At 47.4% G+C, this 22,610-nt stretch overlaps 1 protein-coding gene across 3 annotated transcripts in view; it reads right to left on the bottom strand.

Annotated features, from left to right (window-relative positions):
• LOC131266544 (protein spire) overlaps window positions 1-22,610 on the bottom strand; it is a 126,855-nt gene that overhangs the window by 79,593 nt on the left and 24,652 nt on the right. For all 3 annotated transcript variants that reach the window (XM_058269109.1, XM_058269110.1, XM_058269111.1), the window contains exon 2: window positions 11,566-11,600. In XM_058269109.1, coding sequence (XP_058125092.1) covers window positions 11,566-11,600 — 35 coding nt within the window. The remainder of the gene's footprint in view (window positions 1-11,565; window positions 11,601-22,610) is intronic.

The following is a 22,610-nucleotide window of genomic DNA, read 5'->3' as shown; positions in this document are numbered from 1 at the left end:
GTTAAGCCTTCATAATGGAAATTTGTCAGTCACGATTTTCTTGTTTAACTGTCGAAAATCTACAACTTATTTCAATTTTTTGTTTCCTTCATCTGATTTCTTCGGTACCTTAAGAATTGGTGAGTTGTATACTGAGACAGAATGTTCTACAATGTTGTCTTTCAGCATTTTGTCGACTTGCTTGTCGATTTGATCTGCTTGTGAATGGAATTGTTTGTAATTCGGAATGTAGGTTTTTTCTCCTTCAATTGAATTTGTTGTGTAAAAGTTGTTGTTTTTGATTGGATCAGATTAGCAGCACAAAAAAAGAGCAGTTCTTCGGAGATTTTGCGATACTTTTTGAAGTTTTATACTATTTAATGATGTCTAAAACTGATAGTTTGCTAATGTAAGGCTAATTCCATATGTTTGAAAACTTTTTCCATGATAGTTATGATAGATTCGTTATGATAGATAAATGATGATTTTTCGTTCCAGCAAAGTTGTGTGACGCATATTTCAACGAAAACTTCAATAATCGAAATCGAATCATCCGGAAGCTTCTAACGATGCGCAAGAGTTGTCTGAATCGATGATAACAAATATCATGAATCGAACCTTACTTACATACCACTTTAGCTAACAAAAATACGATGAAATCAAACTATCCGACTTTACGTTTGGCCGTCAACATTCTGACCTTTTCCACTCTATTGTTTATAGTGCCGCTTTTGGAGGATTTTTTAAACCTTTTTTTGCACGTACTTCGTAGCAAGGTGCACCAAGAAGATGCAATGAACAAACATCATTATTATCAGTTCTAAGTACTCTAAAATCGAGCACAAAGTCGGACGCATGCTCATTTTTGAGCGTCCGGATTAACTTTGGGCCCAGTGTAATTTTACATGCCTCGGACCTTATTGATTATTTTTCGTAAAAATCCGTACAGATGTGTAGCGACGTTAATTAGAGCCAAATCATTAATATAAAACATCCTTATTTTTACTTTCATGCTTTCCGCTACATGCTTCTGCTGCACAAATATATTAAAAAAAAGCAATAACACGAATAAGCTTCAAACGCAAACGAGACGAAAAAGTAACCGCAGTTTATAGAAACAAAGCTGGTACAAACGTTCCAATAAACCCGTAAACAATCACACATACGCGCACGCAATGCGTACCAGTGCGACGAAGAGAATAAAAACAAAAAAAAAACATAACCCAAAAAAACTAACTGGTCCAATAGACCCATGCACAATCACACATACGCGCATGCAATCCGTACAAGTGCGACAAAGAGAATAAAAATAAAAGAAACATAACCCAAACGCGCCGCGATATCCGCGCCTCGCTCAGAGCAAACGGCCTGCAAAAACTAAGGAGAGACAAGAAGGAGGACACGAAGGGGAAAGTCTTACCCTTCAACTTTGCCTAAGACTGGCGGACCGACACTGGCGGACCGACACTGACGGACCGACACTGATCGACCGCCACGACTTATAGATTTGTCAGTCCCAAGGGACCTACGTGGCGTGAACGAAAACTTCACCCAACGGAAACGGTCAGTCCCCAGGGACTGACATGGCGGTTAACGTGTTACCAACCGCATTAAACGAACATGTTTGACCATCTAACTTATCAGTTTTACAATGTTACTCAATTGTCGGTTCATTGACATAAAACATACTGTGTTTACTGAGCCACCGGTACAAATGAGTTTAAAGAGCCACCAGTACAATTGAGGGTAAAAGAGTAAATGAGGCCCCGGGCTAGATTCTCCTCTTCCTGCTGGTTCACATTAAGCGCCTGAAGCTATGCAAAGCGCGACACATGCATTCGTTTCGAATTTTTGAACGCTAACGGTTCGCTTAAAAGACCATAACGGTTTAAACTAATCACGCAGTGGAGGTTGAATGCGGGTTAATATACTTTTACATGTTGAGTTACTAGTAAGTAAACTATACCACACATGCTGGACAGCATGAAACAATGAGTTTAGCCGAAGAAATGATTTGGAAACGGCGGCGCGCCCGCAGCGAGCGAAGCGAGCGGACTGCGCTAGGTCTACCGAAAAAGAGAGTTTGTTATAGTTTTGAGAAATAAGGGGGGCCCGTGGGCCCCCCTCATACCGCACCCCTAGGTTGATTGCGTAGCCGAAATTAACGGTACACACTACGGTTCAAATACTCGTAGGTTGAATTTAACGAATTAATGTATCACCAATTGCATACATTCAGTTTAAACGTCCACAAGAGGTGTAGCCACGATCGAAAACATGGCGGCCGGGGCCTCATTTACTCTTTTACCCAATTGAGTTTGATGAGCCACCGCACAATTGAGTTTGCTGAGCCACCAGCACAACTGAGTTTACTGAGCCACCGCACAACTGAGTTTGATGAGCCACCAGTAGGTGAGCCACCTCAGTAGGTGAGCCACCTCAGTAGGTGAGCCACCTCAGTAGGTGAGCCACCTCAGTAGGTGAGCCACCTCAGTAGGTGAGCCACCTCAGTTGGTGAGCAAGCTCAGTTGGTGAGCCACCTCAGTTTTTGTTTCAGAGAGGTAGCTCTCTGCTCAGTGAGGTGAGCAGAGCGGCTCAGGTAGCTCATCTGCTCACTACACAACACTAACCGCAAGTCCCCGCATAGAAGCAGCAGCAGCAGCTTGCTTCAGGCTGTCCGGTATCTCCCTTTCGTCATTCACGCTGTCAGGCGCTTGACAGTTTCAAATCTTGTTACATCGAAGAGCTTCGAACCGCAAGGCAGCGTTGTGTCCTACACGGTATTGGTTCGCCGAAAGTGCTGAAAAATCGTGTTGCCTACAGCACTTTTCCGGCTCGCGCGCGTGACGGAGAAAACTGCCCGGTTCCTCGCAAGGCACTGCTGCTTCGACCCCGCGCAACCTCCAACGACGACGCCGTGCTAGCCGTCCCATCCTCCCTTCGTGCAGATTCTAAACTCACAAACCGAACAGGCTCGAACCCCAAAAGAAGGAGGCCGCCTACCGCCCGGCGGAAGATGCATGTTTAGCGACACTTAGAGAAGGTGTACCGCCGTTGGACCGAAAGAAAACCTTCCGACCGGGTCAGCCGTGAGAAACTTAGTTACCGGCAGCAGCGCCGGGGAAGAAAAATGGTTCCCACTGGATCAATAATATTGGCCCACAAACGTCGGGTCAGCCCTTTCGGCGGAAGCCGCCAGTTTGTCAGTTTTGCAAACATAATTCTGGAATTTCTTTGCATAAAAGAGCATGGACCGGTGTCTATAAACGCGAGGCTTCGGCTCGGGTCGGTCTTGACGCCTGCGCCAGTGGTCATCAATCGGCGGCATCAGGTTTTCGGGGGCACGCGCGACCGTTTTGAAATGGTAATACTTTGTACCGTTTATCTTGCCGGGCGAAAAACTCGCCGTACCCGGTTACCTCACATTCGAGCGGCCTGGGAAAGAACATACCAGCCCGCCCACCTACCGAACCTTACGCCCAACGGTCATCCCATTCGCGAAACCATAGCGTTCGCAAGCGAAAAGTCTTAGACGCCGGAGGGTTGAAATCGAAAGTGCACGATTTTAATTGTCGTGATCAATTAAACTTCCAACTTCCAAGCGTTCCGCCCTCTCCGGCCAGCATTTCTTTACTTCGCTCCGACTTCACTGCGAGGCAAAGGTTATTTTGGGGTGTTTCGCAGTGTTTGCCAAATTGATACCGTGCCATTGATGCCTTGTGTGGAAATGGATTTTTGCACCCGAATCGATCGAACGGGAGACTCAGAAACGTTGCGTACCGCCTTCTCCGGTTGCGCAAAAAAACCAACCCTCTTTCAGCAGCCTGTTACCGGAACGAGATGAGTTGGGCCGCGCGCAAGGGTACATCGATACGCGTTACCGGAACGCGCACGTGCAAAGATTCATTCGGAGGGATTGAACTTTCTATTTCATCCACAAAACCCACCGTGGAGTGAAATAGGAAGTGAGCAATACGGGTGTAGAAGAAAGAGGAAGAGCGGCTCAAGTCGCATATGTACACATGGCGCGGAAGGCTGTGATTATTGCTAAAAAACCACGGAAAATTGCCCTCCTCCAAAGCGACACACACAGAGCCCGGAACTTTACGCGCATACGTTGATGCCAAATCCAATTCTCCGGCTGAGGGCATAGTATTCGGTGAATGGGTGGGTTGGCCAACAATTTCATGTTTCGCTAAACCGGCATCAACAACCACTTTTCCAGAAGTTGCGCCTCGGAAGCGAACGATGAAAACGAAAGTGAACTTGAGTTGTTGATTATCAGCTGTGTGTCCTACAAGAGCCCACCTTGGCCTCCAAATAAACACATGACACACGAGGAGGCAGAAGGCCACGGTGTATGACGAGTAATGCGCACCCTTGAAACGTCTACCTTCGCGTACCGGGAAGCCACCGGCTGATACTCCCGAGAGGGTATGCTGCCGGTAGGCGCCACCGTGGTGCTGTTGATTGCCCGGGCGTGTACATTCAATCATGTTGGTCAATTATTGGGAATTGGATGAAATCACCACAACATAGGTGGGTAGGCGGTACACCGCACCATTGCGAGCCACCCTTTGGAATTACACCATTCCCGATGGAGTAAGAGGTTAGATATGGTCAAACACCCCTTTTCCATGCTCACGGAAGACTTGCAGAACTTTCGCTAGATGTATCGTCCCCACCCGGCGTTCCCTCAGAGATGTGTGCAATTACTACCTTACCTGAAGCCTGTCAGTTCCACATTTCACATGTCTTTCGGCTTCGACTCACGTGGAGTAACAACACATACGCACCAAAGTTCGAATCTTCTCTACAGCTGGGTGTGGTTTGCAGATACTTGAAGTACTCCAATTCCAGTCCACCTCGGTGTGGGTAATGCAGAAATGAGATAATCATATACCGACGAACCTACCACGGTAGCTGCTAAGGTTCGCCTTGATCTATCCTCACCCTGAACGCTTCCCGTCAGCCAATGGGCAGGTCCGGATCCTTATTATTACATTAAATTCGCACAAGTGTTGCTGGACCAATGTTGAGCGCGATATTGCTACCACCTTTTTGAACAGTGTCCACCATGCGTCCCCCAGAACCAGAAGAAGCGGGGCCTGGTTGGTCGCGGAGTGGAGAGTATATGTGCACAAATAATCATTAATCATAACAATTTCACGGTAGGCTTTGTAGTGAGCTATCCTTGGAGAGGTGTTACTAGTTGTTACCAAAGCGCCCTCATGAAAGACGTACTGGAGGATCGGATACAAAATATACAAAGTAAAGGGTGTACATGCATGTAATTACTAGCGTCAACTAAGCACACAAAGGAAGCATGTCGATCAAGTAGCTCGAGGACTATATACTCATCCTTCCTTAGGTTCCTCCACTCCAAGGACTTGACTATATCCCATCCGATGCTGCAGGCTCCTCTAAGACTCTCGCGTTCTCTCGAATCGCTTGAGTGATTTGCACCTTGCATGTCAGACACCCGCTGACATACTCATTACCCAAACACTTCACTTTGCTTTTCAAACGTTTGAATGCGCCACCGGGTACATCTGGGCTGCCCAACCTGGGCCCTGGTTCTGTCAGCCAGATCGGAGGATTGGACCGAAGATCGATCGCGAGTGAACGGACGGCTGATCTCCTACCGTTTCACCACGGTAAAAGTACCACTCCACTGGAATTCCTGACTAATTGCTGCATGAGATGCATGTTGGCCGATGTCGGGCACTCCCGTAAAGGTGCTGTCCCTTATTTCTTTGCGCACCCTTGCGCATGCGCAATGAGCTGGTGACCGTGAACTTTCGCCTACTCGACACGGTGTGTGCGCGCAAAAATTAAATTGCTTTATACCTTGTCAACTCACGCACGTCGACTCGGTGGTGCAAGCGGCAATATGCAACGAGAACGGTATCGGCATGCGATGGTTTCATGGCCATTTCTCTCCGTTCACTTGCAATTTCATCCACAAACATCATATGGCCGTGTGAAGCAGCACCGGAGCCACACACCACGGTGCAACGGAAATATTGCTTCGATTTGGGAAAGGCGGCGCAACGTGAATATGTGTGCACACATTCCAGAGCTGGGCGCTCGCTTTCGTGGATATACAGAAATCGGGAAAAATTGTGCCATCAGTGAGCGTGCATCTAGAAACCAGCAGGCCTCAGTCGCAGTTGATGCTGTTGGAGCGAGCTGCAGGAGTGCAGCGCGGCCAGTAACGTCCCCGGAAACTTTCGCTCTCGAGGAAAAATGGGAAAAGTAGATTTACTACTTTGGATGGCCACAAGGAAGGATGAAAAATGCCCAACGGCAGTGTGTATGCAGGAAACAGGGAAACGAAAACGAATCGTTTCGAGTCAAGATGTAAGGCTGAATGCTATCATCGCCTTACATCTTGACTCGACTTGCATATCAAACCTATGCTTATCATATTATAGAATAACTAACGAAAAGTTGGATTTCTTAGTTTATTAGTGATGTTCTAAAATGTCTCCAATAATTTCAAAACCATACACACTTATCAAACAATCGTTACCCATGAGAGCATAACTAATCACGAGCGATGTTTTCACACCAACAATCGTTAGTTCGTTACTCCCTCGCAGCCGATGGTTTTAAGTAGTGCAGGCCAAAACAACACAGGAAGACACTGCTTAGCATACAATCACAAACGACTTCACCCCCGGGGGGCACGATTACGCTATCTAACACGACGGCCATATTGAGCCCAGCGCCAACTTACTTCCAATTTCACCGAAATAGGTCATAAACACGGGCATTAGGACCGATAAAAAAAAATAAGCCACCAGCATGAAACGACGCACCAACGTTCACTCGGCGAGTAGGTTGCCACTATCGGTGACGTGGGAGCAGCACCGGGTGAACTTGAACGTAGGGCCGCCGACAACCTTCTTCCCCATATAGGATGATGGCGTTTCGTCTAATCAACCATTGTGCCAGTGCGAGGTCCTGTGCCCTTCCTCGATCTGATCGATTCTGTTCGTTCGTTCATTCGCTTTTCTTCTCCACCTCGATCACTAATCGTGATTCAGCTGGCAGGCGCGCGAGGGACCCTAGAGAGATCCCAAATATAGGTCAAAAGTATCTTTATTCTCACGCCCCCGAAGTATGCATTCGGCGGAGGGAGAAATTATCTTTCACCAACCAACCATGTCGGAGGGTGTGAAGCGGGTTGTTTGGCGGGGGGATGTGAGGTGATCTTTCTTCGGCACACATATTTGGATGTCGGAGATAGAGTAATATCATGAATTTCACCGCGGCAGAGACCCTCGTGACCATGGGACCGTATTTCACATCATCTCTAGCCCTCTGGCAATATGGGAAGAGGAAAAATATCTATAGAAACCTTTGGCATTCCTCTTCCTTCGGTGCCTTCCCAGTGCTCAAGCAGCGTCAATGCTCGCTGGGCATACTTGTTGTTTGGATTCAAATCGGTAAGGAAAGTAGACAGCACCAGCTAGCATGGATTGGGCACACTACAACGCCTGACAGTACGGTTCAATAGATCGCTTGCTTGCTCGCTCGCTTTGAGCGGCGCCAACCGCAGGGAAATATGGAAATGATCTAGCACACGTGCTACAACAAGCAACCCGAGTGGCACACTCTGCCATCGCTTCGGGGACAGAAAGTTGCCGATTCCCATGGCTCTCCTCGCGAGACCGTCTATCCATAGGGCAGACTAAGATGTTTCCCTACAGATCCGTCGACCGTAGTGGTACTATCGTCTGCCGCGTCGATTCGCGATGATCAACACAGACTTCGCCCCTGTCCACTTTCCACTAGTGCGGCTGTATCCTTTTCTAACCTCACCATCCATCTCCACCGATAGCCTGGAGGTCTACTGAAGAGCATGCGATACTGCAAACTAGCCATGGAGAACCACCGCAAGGGTAGGAGTTCTTCCAACCCGAACACCACCGATCGAATATCATGGTCAACGGCGAACCGCACCACTATCAGGTGGAGAATCATGAATGAGCGTTTTCAACAGCTTGTACCACACTGGGCAACTCTCTTAGGTACCGGAGGCAATGAACGTCTCTACATCCAGCCTTCCCCGTGTACGATACATCCAAAATATCAACAGCTAATGGAGAACCGATCGAAATGGACAGGGAAACCCCGAGGAGAGGTACCGCACAACAACGCACCACATTACACCTAGATAAATGACCCTCCTTAATGGCAGCAACATGATGCCCGGTGCCTCGAGGTCCACAAACGCGGGGCGGGCTCCAACGAACGTATACGGACAAGTGAGATCAACAGCAGAAAACCCCGCTTCCCACTTCGGTGGATCTCCGTCCATTAACCGGCACTTTCCACAGAAGACCCGGAGAACTACAAGAACCTGGGTAGTCAACAACAGGATTACAGCCAATGATACACGCTGCGCCCTATCGACGTTTCTACCTCTCGACATCTCAGCGTGGTACGGTTTAACGTACACAGACGTTAGGAACCTTAATGCCCAGCTATTGTGCATGTCAAATGATCGGTAATCACAATGGTTATACCTTCCGCCGAAAGCGTTATGAAAGGCGACTTCGAAGTGTCCCGGTGGGCTTGATCCAGCACTCACCTCCAAGCAGCCAACGATCTGGATGATAACAAAAGCGATCGCAATGTAGCAAATAGTCGGTCTACGGACTTTCCGTACTGCACACAAGTACAAATTTGCATACTTCTTAAAATGATGATTGACTTTCTTCAAATCACCATCGGAAGTTGCCTAAAGGGTGTTGTAAACTAACTCAACTTAACTTGCACCTGGTCTTTAGCCCAGTGCCTTCCATAGTTGGCGACTAATAATCATAAATAGGTCACCAGGTATTCCGATGATAGGGAAAGCGCCGTGGACGCGATTCAAACAGCACGCTCCCAAGATGGAAAGGCAATAAACCCAATCTGCACCGATCTTCGGGCAGGCATCTATGGGCTCCATTCGTCAGTCGTTTGCTAATTTTTATAGCTCCCTTAGGGATGAGCTTCTGAAGGGACCCCCAACTCACAATCCGTCCGTTACCAACGTTGACGGTTGACCCAGTTCAGAAATGGAAAGCGCACAGGACCTGACAAATCGGGACAGGAGGAGACGATTCCCGAAGGGTAGAACGACAGAGCGGGAATAGGAGCAAATTTACCTAAATGCAGCACTAAACTGCTCGTCACTCAAATCATGGTTCGAGCGCGTTCCGAACCCAGGCGCGACTCTAACATGCCCACCAATGGAAATCAAAAGTGAAAGGAAACATCACCGGAGCTAGTTAGACAGTTCCTTTTCTTTATCACTCATTGGGAAGTCGTTAGGAAATTTATTTTCCTTGACCTCGGACCACAAGTGCGCGGTCGCTCCAAGCATGCTCCCCGGGAACAGGCCCAAAAGTGGACACAGGCGGAGCCCTTCATCGCTCGATCAATAAATCAATTCAATCGGTAATGGTTTATTTGAAACCATAAAATGATAACCTTTGAGGATCCTCGGGTTTATTACTGCTCGCTCTAATCATGGGCATGGAGTTGGAAAAAGATTGGTTTACGATCAATGTGGTCCACCGCCTTCCCTCAACACTCGCTGGTGGACACTCGGACTAAGAACCAACTCACCATGTGTTCGGATAGCCAGTTTGGATAGACAATCGGATCAGAAAGCCGGCAACAAGATGCTCTACACAAAGGTCAACTCTCCCATGTTAATCGTCCCACCAATGCGACCACCAACAAACCCGACGGCTTGCTCGCAGTCCATCCAATTAGGAGTCTCAGAGGGAAAAAAAATCAAGTCATATTTCATCCACTTTAAGACCTTTCTCCTTTAACTGCGCGCGGTCTCACCGGCTCGGACCGATCCCACGACGTACACATATTGCCTGGCTCAACTCTTTCGGCTCACATGCAGGTGCACCCAAGGCGAATGCGTGCTCTTTCAGCTCCCGACTTTCGCCAGAGGTGTGTTTTATCGGCACTCCACATCTTTAGAAGGAAAAAAACCCCATCCACAACGTCCAGCCCAAACCCATTAACGCATCGATCTTGACCTTCCACGGGCCGTTCCGCCTTCTCGCATTCGTAATCCTTTACTAGGTGCTTGGCGGAATCAAGTATCAATAACACATTAACATTATTGCTCGTAAATTCTGCACCGTGACTCATGTCGGTGATCTTTAAATAATCAAATTTATGTTTATGAAACAGAGCATAGGTTGCAAGTTGTATTTATCCGAAGCGCTATTTTCCATTTAAGACGTCGACCAAAATGAACTTACCGTCAGTACGAATACCCATATCTACAAGTATTTTACAAACTGCAAAATTGCAATAGAAATGCAGAGTTAAAGTGCAAATTAAAACGTATGGCATTCAAACGCGATCGTTGAAACGAAGCCTCCGACTACCGACGAAAGCCGAGCCTCGCATAGTCCGATAATCATCTCCGAGAGCTAAGTTATTCGAATGTGTTTTCGTTAATTCAATTATCATTCCAAGCAGCACCGAAAGATCGCGCCTCTAAAAGCACCTCATATGGAAGACGAATGCATTCATTCACAAAAAATAGTTTGGCACTACCTCGGCACTACCAGGTCTATCCCTCCTCTACGTTTCGCTTCACCCTGCGCTTCCCAGGACGCGTTTGTCCTACCAAACGTCAGGAGGCATCAAATAGTACCCCCAGAGCACGATGAAAGTGAAACGGTGGACGCGAACTCGCCAATAGTTCGCTGAACGAACATCGATCCGATAGATGCGAAACGCTCCTCGCTGGGTGAAGATTTGAGTGTGCTGTCGATGTAGACGCCAGGTCGAAACTATTTGACTATCCGACCGACCGGTGTGCGAGCAAGCGACGAACTTGACCGTGACGACTTCCCGCTGCAAGCGTTAGGCATGGTTTGGGGTCTGCCACTAGAGACCACCTCACTCCACCATCGGAAGGATGGGGGCGAGTTTTGCGAAATCAAACGCAAGGAAGGAGAGAAACTTTTAAAAGCAACATCGAAATTTAACCCGGTCCTGCTGCATGCCCCGCGAGAGGAAGTAGCCGAAAATATGCCGGTCCGTCTGGGGCTGTAGAAATCAATGCCTTGGAAGCGATCGCTGCCTAACGGGAAATGCAAACGGAACGCAACGGAAACCTAACGTCCCGGCTTTTGCTGCTGGGAGTGGGCTCTCGGATCGCGCCGGATCGAGCGCTGTAATTACAAGATCGCGATAGCGCGACTTATCTGCCACTTTTAATCAGATGTGATTTAATTACACATTGAAGCGTTGTTGGCACTCGCGCGACGCAACGCTTCTACGGTGTTTGCCCTGGCCCAGTGGTGAAATCGTTCGCACGGAGATAACCGAAGAGATGAGGGACATCGGCTTGTTTATTGTAGCAAACCGGCGTCCTATCTGCTTCGTCGTCGGGAGTCGGTTGGGATTTTGTTGATGCGTGCGTGTGCACACCTCGGTTGGCCTCGAAGATACTCAACTTTCTGACCGAGCAGCTACTTGGCCGTTCCTCACCAGGAACAATGTGCAGGCGTTGAGACAACCGTCATGGGACAAATCATAAATACTCACCTTTTTCTGGGTCGATGGTACGCACAGCTCCTTATCTGTAAGAGAGAAGAGCAAAGGAAAGATTAAGATGAGCACATCACTTCACCAACGAGAACGAAGGAACACGGAGAGATGATAAAGCATAAGATGACTCAATTGCGACACCACCTTCAAAAACTGGCCTAATAAAACATGAAGTGAAAACAGTCAGTGTCTTTACGTTACATATTTGGTCCTGATTTCTTCTACTAAAAGTGATATATTGGATTAATCAATCATTTTACGTTCAATTGACTCATAATCTCTCTTGGGGTGATTATAATTGGAATACAGAAATAAAACTTGTGCCGTGTGATAAAATTCCAAACGCCTCTCCCACCTTAATATCTCTCTCCATAATTACGGCGGCGCATAAGAACCAATTCAAACTCATTAAAATACGCTTGATTGGATCAACGTGTGGCGGCTTCCATGCCGGACGATACGATGACAGCTGTAAATTCCGAACGTTGAGATTCTATTCCCCACGATAAAGTCGTCGAATCTCGTTCCGAGCCTATTTCCATTCCGAAATAAAGAATTCTCGCGGCACAGAACTCCTGCCACCGGATACTGGCAGGTGCGTCTACAGGCGGCGGCCCCACACACGCCAAAGAGACAAACCAGTCCGGGTAATCACCGCGTCCGCTGTGGAATACTAAATTTTTTTCCACCTTCGAGTGGTCCGAAACGGGGAGGGATTTCAGAGTGTTTAAAAAGACAACTCACTTGAAAACCCCCCTGGCCCGACAAGGCTTTGACAGTATTCGGACGACGAATTAAGGGAGGGAAAAGAAATCCAATTCGTGAAACCGGTTGCCAGATATCGCCTGCACCACGCGCTCGAACTGCGGTAGACCACCGCCGACGTGCATTCAGGGTATCTTCCCGGAGTGGAAGGAGCAAGTGTCTCCGGAGCAGTCCGGAGCCTTCAACAGCCATGTCGGCTCTCCCGCTCCTACTCGGATAGTCCTACCGCGGGGGCTCGGTTCTGGATGGCTGTACCAACTGACCGCGACCAATATCCAAGGGTTGATTTATTGCCAGGCCCGTGCAGACGGCCACAAAAGGGTCCGTCCTACACCATCCGGTGGAGGTAGGGCTTGCCCAGGGTCGGTTCACCATTGGAAGTGGATTACAATTTATTTAACCCCATTCGCTAGCGTTCCCCGCCGTTTAATCGACCGTCGGATCGGACCGGACTGAGGTGTGGACTTGCTGCCGAAAGCTGCCTTGCGGTGTGTGGCGTTGGTGGCCCGCCGGATCCAGAATCAGAGGCTCGCGATGCCTGTGACAGCTACCGACAGACCGGCTAAGATATCTTCGACGCTCGACACACGGAAAACGAAAGCCAACTCGCGGGCCGTTGTTTGTTTGTTTTCTTTATTTATTTGCTTAATTATCCACGATTATTTACCCTCAGGTGCCGGTGAACCGCGCCGGTTTGAAACAATGTTGCCGCCAGCCTACCGGCTATCAGAGCTCGATACCTTTCACGTTTCCAGAAAAGTGGCGGCAGCAGAAACGCGGGAAGCGATCGATCCTTTTTGCATGTCAACTGCTTTTGCACTTAATCATTGCTACTGGTTTTTTTTTCCTTGCAGGCGTAGGAGAAACGTGGTACCTCATGTTTTTAATGAGGCGCTATTCCTGAAAAAAGCGAAGTTCGACGACGTTGATGCCATTAAGACTACTCAAGTCGTGGCGAGAAACATTGTTGCACCACAGATATCACATTTTCCACTCGCATCCTCAACTTGTCTGAAGGTTGAACCTTTTCTTTAATCAGTTTAAGCAATGCAACATATTTCTTTTTCATTCAGAATCATAGGCCTAAGGCACAAGCAAAAGAAGAATACTCACACTTCCAAGGGCGACAAAATGGCTCGTTCGACGACCCTTAAATGCTTTCCACAGTGGTTAAACAAACAATCGACAAGCGCAAAGTGCAACCATAAAACCATCTGGCGGCTTTACGAGCAACAGGTCATAACATAACCTCCAAAAGCGAACATGTGGGCGGCTATGGTCCGCGCCGGCGATGTTGCTCCAGTTTTACGGCCAGTCAGTAGGATTATTGTATCGAAGTAGAGAAAAACGAAACGAAAGCAGCTGCCCTTCGGTAGTAAAACGAGACGGGTAACTCATCCGCCGGAAGCGGGCCGTATCTAAACACCATGCTCCATGGTGTTCTTTTCTGTCGATTTCTAACTGCGCCCAATGTTTCGCCAGTGAAAACATTCGCGCACGCCCTCGGCTGAGTGATTTTAAACACCTTGGCCTCACCTACCTGAAAGGGGGGATTTCGTTTGGTCGTGGACTATCGATTAGCGTATCGCCGTTAATGACGGTCTCTTCAGCAAGTCTTTACGCTATTCGTTTCCAGCGATCGATTGGAGTGCAATTGACTGCACTAACCTAGATTCTAACCTCAACCTACAAAGCACTCGCGGGCGATGTTCTTCCCAAGCCTTACATCGACTGGAGACACTAGGAAACCTATCGACTAATCGTTTAAGTCCTCCAATCGAGTACCGTCGCGTATCAGCCGCGAGGAAATACTCCCTCCAATATCCGCACCAATCGTAAGAACTACTCCAAGCCGAGGGTATTTAAAAAAAGGAAACCATTGAAGCCAACCATACTCTGAGTTTCTTGCGCTGACATCATATCCGGCGTCCATGTTACGGCACGGCGAGTCTAACCCGTTCGATGTTGACCTCGTCTCCTCGCTTGAGAGGTCGGTATCTATCGGTATTTAATTACTCCATCGGAACAATCGCATTGTTCTAGACACCTGGTGCGGCTTACACAGAACAACCCGAACCTTGCGAAGTACCGTGGATCGAAAAGAAAACGTAAAACACGGTTGGGACGGACTGCAGTCACATCCTCCACAGTTTAGGTGTGCCGTTCAGCCGTGGAAGAGCGAAATTCCTCGCATAGTTTTGCTTTAGCGATACACACCTTCGTTCGCAAAGCAATTGAAGGCTTATTTGAGAGAGAAATATAAAAATACAGCTTCAAACAACTGACAATGCAATGAAATAGTGGAAAATTAAAATTCCTTCTCTCTACATTACCAAAAAAGACATTAAACAAGTTATGGATTTCGCATGTCTGCCTCGGAACGATTTATTTGCTCGAAATGATTTATATAATTAATCTCCACCGCATGGACGCAACGCCACTTTCACCCAATTTCGCTCGAAGGTAAAGAAAGCAAGTGCAAATGTACATCAAAACTCGCTTAACGTACCAGCAAAACTGCACCAAAAGAACGCCCAACTCCCAACGAGGACCACCAGCACCGGCGTTCCGGACGGGGGAACCGGATTGCACATGGCCCCAAGGGTGCACCGCGTTCTTATCGACCAGCCCGGATCGCGATGCAGTAAAAAGTAGCAAATTGGCCCAAACGAAGAATTTCTCTTTCGCTGATGAGGTTGGTTTTGCACCGCTCATGCACCTCCCTTTCATTTTCCAAAGTTACCAAATTCCGTACGAAGAAAGTAACCCGTCGATTTATGAAGCTGAACTGAAAGGTGAAGTGTCTCGAAGTGCATCAATAATAAGTCCAGTTCACCAGTCGAAACCAAACGGCAACAATTGGTTAACGAGACCGAGCGCACCAAAACGGAGTTGCTTGGTTTTGAGAGCCATTAAAAACAGCCCCATCCCCACCCCAATGGGGTCACAACACATCGCGCCGCAATGATGCACTTGCGTGGCCCCGATGCACTTGCCGGCCGGAAAGACCGAAGCCGAAAAGTAGAGCAAAGAGGTCAGCCCTGGCAGGCACATCGTAAAACCTACGGAAAGGCGATCTGTTTAACGTCAAATGAATATTGAAATAAATGATTAATTTCCTTTTGTTCGGAAAATCATAAGCATTTTGTTTTGATTTTTAAGTATCATCAAACAAACCATCGTATTTCGGAAAGCTTTCATTCGAAGCGACGTAAACGATGTAGAAAGAGGTAGTAAAATTAACGATCCGAATCTTGGAGAGGCGAATGTAGCGATCAAACGTCAACCAAGCGTCATCGAAAATTATGTAAAAAAGAGATAAGGTCTGCAAAACGAGACAACCGTCTCCAACTTTCATCATGCGAACATAAAACAGTCGTAACTGAGGAAAACTGCGCCAATCGCTTCGGCAATCGTTCCGTGGCATCCACGCACTGTGCGATAATACATAATCTATCTACGATTTTAAACGAATGAAGGGATGCTACTCAAAAAACGTATGGTTGTATTTTTGCATAATATTCTGATATGATCATCGCGCTCGTGTGTTCGTAAAAAGATCGGGCATCGGGAAAGCTGAATTCCCTTTCCACACAATCGGAATGCTCTCCCACACTCCCAATCTGACGCTGACCCGGAGAAGCTCTGTAATGGGGCCAGGTCAACGAGGAAAAAGGGAATGTTATTAAGTGATGCACCGACAGCTGCACGTCCCGAATGCTAACGAGAAGTCGTGGAACGAAGCATCCACACATGACATAATTGAGTGCACTGCAACGCATAACCCGGTTTCCCGCGCAGGTTAATTAATAGGAAGGAGTATGCAAAGCAAACGAAACAATGATAAGCGAAAGGTAAACATTATTGATTAGCGTCTCGCGTGTGTAGGCCATCGCCATCCGTCTTCAGTGGGTAGAAAATGAACCAGTGGATACACTCTCTTGCAACCTTTTACTTTCCCACCCCCTCCCCGGGAAGGGGGGGTGGCGTAGGGTGGGAAAACATGCGGTCTACAAACATACCCGCGTTCCATTTCCATTCCATGAACGGCAAACCGTATGCTAATCCAGAGCGAACTTAGCGAACGAAGTAAGGAACCGTCCTGCCAGTTCCCCGGGAGGGATCGATGTAGTGGTGGTGCGTTGTTATGCATCAGGCCTGTCCATAATTATGATGTCGAGCTGTCGAACGCAAACGGTTGGATCGTTGCTGCGCTCGGGTGAATCGTTACAGATGCCCCGATCACGCTGATGGTTTAATTTTACGCGATAGAAAACGGCACAAGGTGTTTTAGGATGCATCAGGTTCCCAACGGGAGGTTATATGCGAAACATGCTGTGCACGTGCTTGCGTAAGTGTGTTTGCACAACAACGAGGGTGCCTCATCGGAATGGAAAATTTATCGTTTTCAAGCAGTAGACTAGAATTAACCACTTTCTTCTGCTTTCGCAACGAATGAACTCAATAAGTCAAGCTGGGAGAAAAGAAGACTGTCAGGTGAGAAGGGACTCAGAAAAAATAATGTCGAATGCAAATAACAGTCAAGAAGTGATTAAAAGTAGAAGAAATAAAGCAACAAATATACCTAATCTTTTTAATTAAATGCTCCCACCTGGTTAAAAAAACATTCTTAATAATAAATAATCAATTGAAGGAAAAAATAAATAAGTTCTATCAGCAGTTTCGCTTCATTTAAACAAAAGTAAAACACACTGAATTTCAAATTATTCGGTCATGAAACAAAACTTTGCCTCAACGCACTAGAACATGGAACACTGATTCGATATGGAACCGCACAAGCGTGCACGATTGGAAGCAACGACGAAACGAATTCAGAAGCAAACAACAATCACACTAATGAATCGAATCGCGAATGATTTCGCTTATAATCCAATAAAGCGACAAACTGAAGCATCAACAAGAAGTCCACGGCCGTCATGTTAACTCACCGGACCGGGGCTCCAGGCCACTCGCGCAGTCGTTAGATTTGCGACACGCGAGTTTGATCCATTTCCTCCCCCCAGTGCCGGGTGGAAAAACGGTCGTCGGCAAAGGTTTCGCAAGGCTTCCACACGCCGCCACCAATCGTCACCTCATTGCCGTACGTTAACCTCGCCGGTTATGCTACACTTGCGGCCTCGAGGCGAAGGTGGAAGGAACGCCGAAGACTTCGCGTTTGGGGGGCGCCGTTTGCACCAAAACTTGACACAGAATGGGCGGGAATTGGGTGGAAAATCGATAAAAACAACCCTTTTCCACGCGGTGGCTAGGTTAGTTCTATTTGCCGACGACTACTTCCGCCTTCCCCATGAATCCTTTCGTACAACGAAGGAAAAACAATGACGTCATAGTGGCGTTGTTCGGTCAGAAACCGAAGTCGGAAAAACTGCATGTCATGCTTTCGGGTGATATAAATGTCAACTCGTATCGTCAGTGGGGAACTGAAACTCCAACGAAACACGCTTTCTTCTTGTCATGCGCGCTCGAATGCGGAAAATCGGCAGGACGACGACCGGCTAGCGTCGGTTGACCTTGAAAAGTGCTCGAAAAACCGCCGAGGGTAGTGTGCTCGAAAACTTTCGGTGCAGGAAATAAACATCACCAGGTGCGTTTCGGACATCACACCACATCTCATTCCACATGATTTTTCTATCAACTTCCACCTGTTTCGTTTGATGCGTGTTAACCTTTATCGTGACGTTTTGCTCCAAGGATTCCCTGTGCCGGTTCTACGAATCGGTCACGACATTTGCTCATCATGCTTAGACTTTGGAAGTGACTAAATGAAGTTTGAAGAGCGTGACTTTCTCCTCAATTGCGTCAGGGGTGGGGTGGATTTTTTTCTTCTCTTCAATGTTCTTCTCCTCTACATCCACTCCAGCCTAATCACCAGTGAAAGCACCTCATCAATCACGCTGCACTTCTCGAGTGGGCCTCTCTGCTGCTTCGTCCACTACCCTTCGCTTCTTCTCCTGGAAGGGGCACTGGAACCTTGATTTCTGTTTATTGTTTATTCTAAACTCCACTAAAGACACGTTTGGGAGGGACAGGAGAGCGGGGAGAAATGTTTGGGAAAAGTTTGGCGTTTGAATAAAACAGTCCGACACGCCCAAAGGTCAAGAAAAAGAAATCCGGAAGAATACGTGCGTCTGATTCGGTTTTCGGGTTTCCCCGTGCCCTTTGCTTCCCTTCTAGCCTGCCGTCTCCATTTCAAGTGCCCTTGCTGCTCGTGAATCGTGACACTCGCGCATCAATATCACCATTCGACGCACTGAACGTCGGTGGAGAGAAGGAAAATTGTTCGACTCCCAATTCCCTCCTCCACCCCCCACGAGTGCCACGCCAAGTCACGATCGGACGTTAGCTAAGTGGCCACTTTAGAATGTGTGCGCTGGCCAAATCCTTACCCCCTCCCACCATCAGCATTCCCAATTCCACCGGGTTTTTAGTTTATCACCCACGAGAAGAAACCTCCCTTTGTCTCAAGTGTACTTGCGCGCGCGCCCGTTTGTTTACGCGTGTGTATACACACGTACGCAATCACGATCACAATCTGCGGCGCGATGGTTAAGTGCATTCAAATGCTCCAAAGGTGGTCAACTTCGAACCTCTCCGGTAATGGAGCCGGTTTAGATCCATGTTGCTATTATTAGTTGAAGATGCTTGAACAAAATCATGCAACCAAAATTAAACGTACTTACGCACACCGATTGAAGTTAAAAACACATTCACTTATTTCAAACTCTGTCTGGTGAAGTTGAATTAATTTTGCGCATCGCTGCACTTTTCGGTTGGCGAGCAAAGTCGCTTATTTAACAACAAGAACATAAAAATCACTCGCTCACACGCACGGACAAATAAATGGGTAGAATTTTTGGCGTTTGAAAGCGAAACGACGCGTTCTGGAAAATTTGCAACATTCACACGCATTTGGCCAACAATGCGATCACACGCGAGTTCGGGTGTTGTAATGAAAAATACAAAATGTAAATTGGCCCAATAAAATCCGCACCACTTTTCCCACAACCTTCCCTTCGTTTTCGTTCGATTCTGTCAAATTTGATCATACTCAGTATTACGCCAAAATAATCCAACCTACTTAGTCGATTCAAAGTGAGCTCACCCAGGCGTAACTATTTCTTGAGTTGGATTTAGCAGCATGAAACCTTCCCGTCTGTCATTTTCATTCGCTGGACAGTTGTTTCCGCTCAGTGCTCGAAACTTTTCAAAGGTCGATTTATGACACTAAAAAGTCTCACCACTTTGGACCGCAATATCGTCGGCAAGACGAATGTCTTAACGTCGAGGATTAAAGCGCGAACGTTATGACAAATCGCCACTTTGCCGCCTATCGAGCGGCAAAAGCCCATCACTTAGCGATGGCATTTTAGGTCAGGAAGGAATCAACGGTATCAATCAACAATGTGGCTTATTCAAGGACCGAAGCAACAAGTGAACGATATTTCCGACGTTAGCAAATCAAACGACATAATTTCCAGTACGAAGCGGAGGGGTTTTAGCAATTTATCATTTGGATGAACAACGGATACCTGGCCGACACTGTAAATAATATTGATTTTGGTTCAGGTTTTAAGGTAACAATTCTATGAAGGACAACAAGAGTAGCGTACTTTCAAAATTACAAACTTCTTATCAAGATCCACATTGGATTTGATTGGAAGCTTAAACGTTATGACATTCAAAAACAATCGACTTCCACCATAGCTGAGCGAAAACGTCAAAAAATCAATTCCAAACCGGGCCCTCCAATATGCCTGAAGGCGTTGAGAGGAGCACGTTATCGAGATCTAAGCGATCAGTAGCACAAACTAGATCGTGTTCCGCACGGTTCCACGGAACTGCTACTGGTTTTTCATCGACAGCCGGAACATCCCACCGCGGCCCGGGTATGCCGACGAGCGAATGAAGATGCCCTGCGGATTATGGATGAAAATACCACAAACCGCTGACAGCTAACATGCCACCACCGCACAGATACGATCTCGGTCAACCGCATTCGAAGTGGGCAGTAGGAAGTGGGAACTCCCGGCAGGGACGCGACATCGGAGAGTGGGTTAGCAAAACTGCTGCCCCAGTAGGTTCCCGATTGATCGAACCTATGCGCACGTCCCATTTCCGTCGCGGTCGTCCCGGAGGTCCCGGGGATAGATGCGCCCTATCGAGACCCGATGATCGATGATAAGATCTACATGCGATCTCTACAGCGCAACCGAGCGGTGCGTCGATAAATCAGGTTGACCATCGTGTGGGCATCGTCCGGCAGACATTCAAGTGCACGTCCAGACCTTGCCTTGATGAAGGTCTTCGAAGAGGGTGACTCGTCCGTAGGACTGACGCAGGTGGGTCAGTGGTTCCAGTGGTGTTGGGGACCGGGCACAACATGCAAATGCAACTCCCTGTTGGCCCCTCGCTGTCTGCGACAAGGTGAGCGTGTAAGACTGGAAGTACCTGAAGCAAAAGCTGTCCACGGTGGAAGACGCAACGTAGCCTAGGGGTACAAACTGCCAGGCCGCTATCGCTGGAATGGCCTCGACCAACTCACGAGCGGGCTCGTCGTAGCGGGCACATCATTCGTCATACGGCGGGTCGTCGTTCGCATCGACACACGCTCTGACATTGATTTATAAATTGCATTTGCCGCAGGGGGGTTTGATACCATTGCCGCCGAGAACGACTGTAAGCTACCGTGTACAGCGTATAGCTACCGTAAAAGTGAATCAGCAAACCACAACTCTACGCTACGACACGTGTGCAATTTATGAAAAGAAAACATTAAATTGGCGCATGTAACGAACAAAAACGAAACTGACACGAGACGATCACTCTCACTCCTTGTGGAACACCTTTTTAACAAACCGCCGGCAGGAAGGAGCCACTTTCTTTCAACGCGACACAGAGATTGCGTCGCACCACCAGCAAGATCTTCAAAATAATGCCGATCATGCTTTCAGGGGGAGATTTTCCTGAAAGACAACTTTTCCCTATTTTTTTTATCTCCAAAATGTCCCAAAATCCCACCCGACCGCGGAAGTTGAGAAAACGGAAGGAAACTATTTTTGCCAGGTTTTTTTTATTTGGGTGAGTGTCCGTGACCCCAGGAAACGATATCTGATATACGACGGATGACACCCTGCTGGGCAGGTGAAGGTAATTAAAGTGGCTAAATCAAAACTCCATCACCGTGGCGTCAAAAGCGGTGCCTTTCAAAGGGAAAGTCAATCAAGCGCCGACCTTACCTTCACCTTCCGGCCCCGGCGTTTGAATGTCGATCTTGTTTGGAAGCTGAGAATGCGGGCGACACAAGTGGCGCCACCGGGTACCTTCTCCACCCAACACTTACTCTCCGGGCGATGCTGGAGAAAACATATCGATTGGGCAGACTATTTGCCAGCACGTGCGGACAAAATAAGAAAGTCGACTTACACAAGCATAAGTGACCTTTAAAAACGCTACAAGTAGTGACCTCTTTTAAAGCACCGATTGTTCACTGCTAAAATTAGGGAAAAAAACTGTTTCAACTACACAAACACAGCCGGTCCAAGTTTTGGAGTGCTCAACATAAAATAAAAAAACACAGAACAAGCTAATTAGCCATTTAAAACAACGACATAAACTTTTCCTTTTTCACGTAGGATGCCATTTACAGGAGGCGCGCATTTTTTTGCAGAAAATCGGCAGCAGCACTTGTACCTAAGCTTGGGGAGTTTCACTTTCTTTCCATTGATAGACGACGATTTCGCTACCTTTCCTACCCACTGGTTTAAACTGAAATACAAAGCGCACGTGTTTTAATGTGTGTGGTTTCCTTGCCAAAGAAAAACATTATGCAAAAAGCATTGAAAGCTCACAGTTGCAGTGGGCAACCACTAATGCCAAAATAATGATTAAAAACTCAGCGTTTCTTTTCGCAGCACACATAAATGTAAGTTGCATTTTTTGCCCCCCTTGTTGGAGACCTCTGTCGAGCAGGTAATTCATTTTCCATCCGTCATCTAACCATGGGCAGGTTGGGCGGTGCGTTTTTAATGTAACGAATCGACATCTTCACTTTAAACAAAAACACGAATACGAAAAGTCACAGCAAACGATCAAAACGGCGTAAGCGTTCATGGATTTTACTCTCCCGCATTTTTCGCGAACCAATTGTTTTAGTTTTTTTTGGCGGAAAGTAGCAATTTTCCAGCGTCAGCCCATTGTTTGTTTCCGCCCCGAGAAGCTCATTAGCGAATTTTTGTTTTTGCTTTTAGGGAGAGGAA

The sequence above is a fragment of the Anopheles coustani genome, chromosome 2, assembly GCF_943734705.1.
Source record: "Anopheles coustani chromosome 2, idAnoCousDA_361_x.2, whole genome shotgun sequence".
NCBI lineage: Eukaryota > Metazoa > Arthropoda > Insecta > Diptera > Culicidae > Anopheles > Anopheles coustani.
The sequence above is the reverse complement of the archived record's forward strand: the minus strand, read 5'-3'. Positions and strand labels throughout refer to the sequence as shown.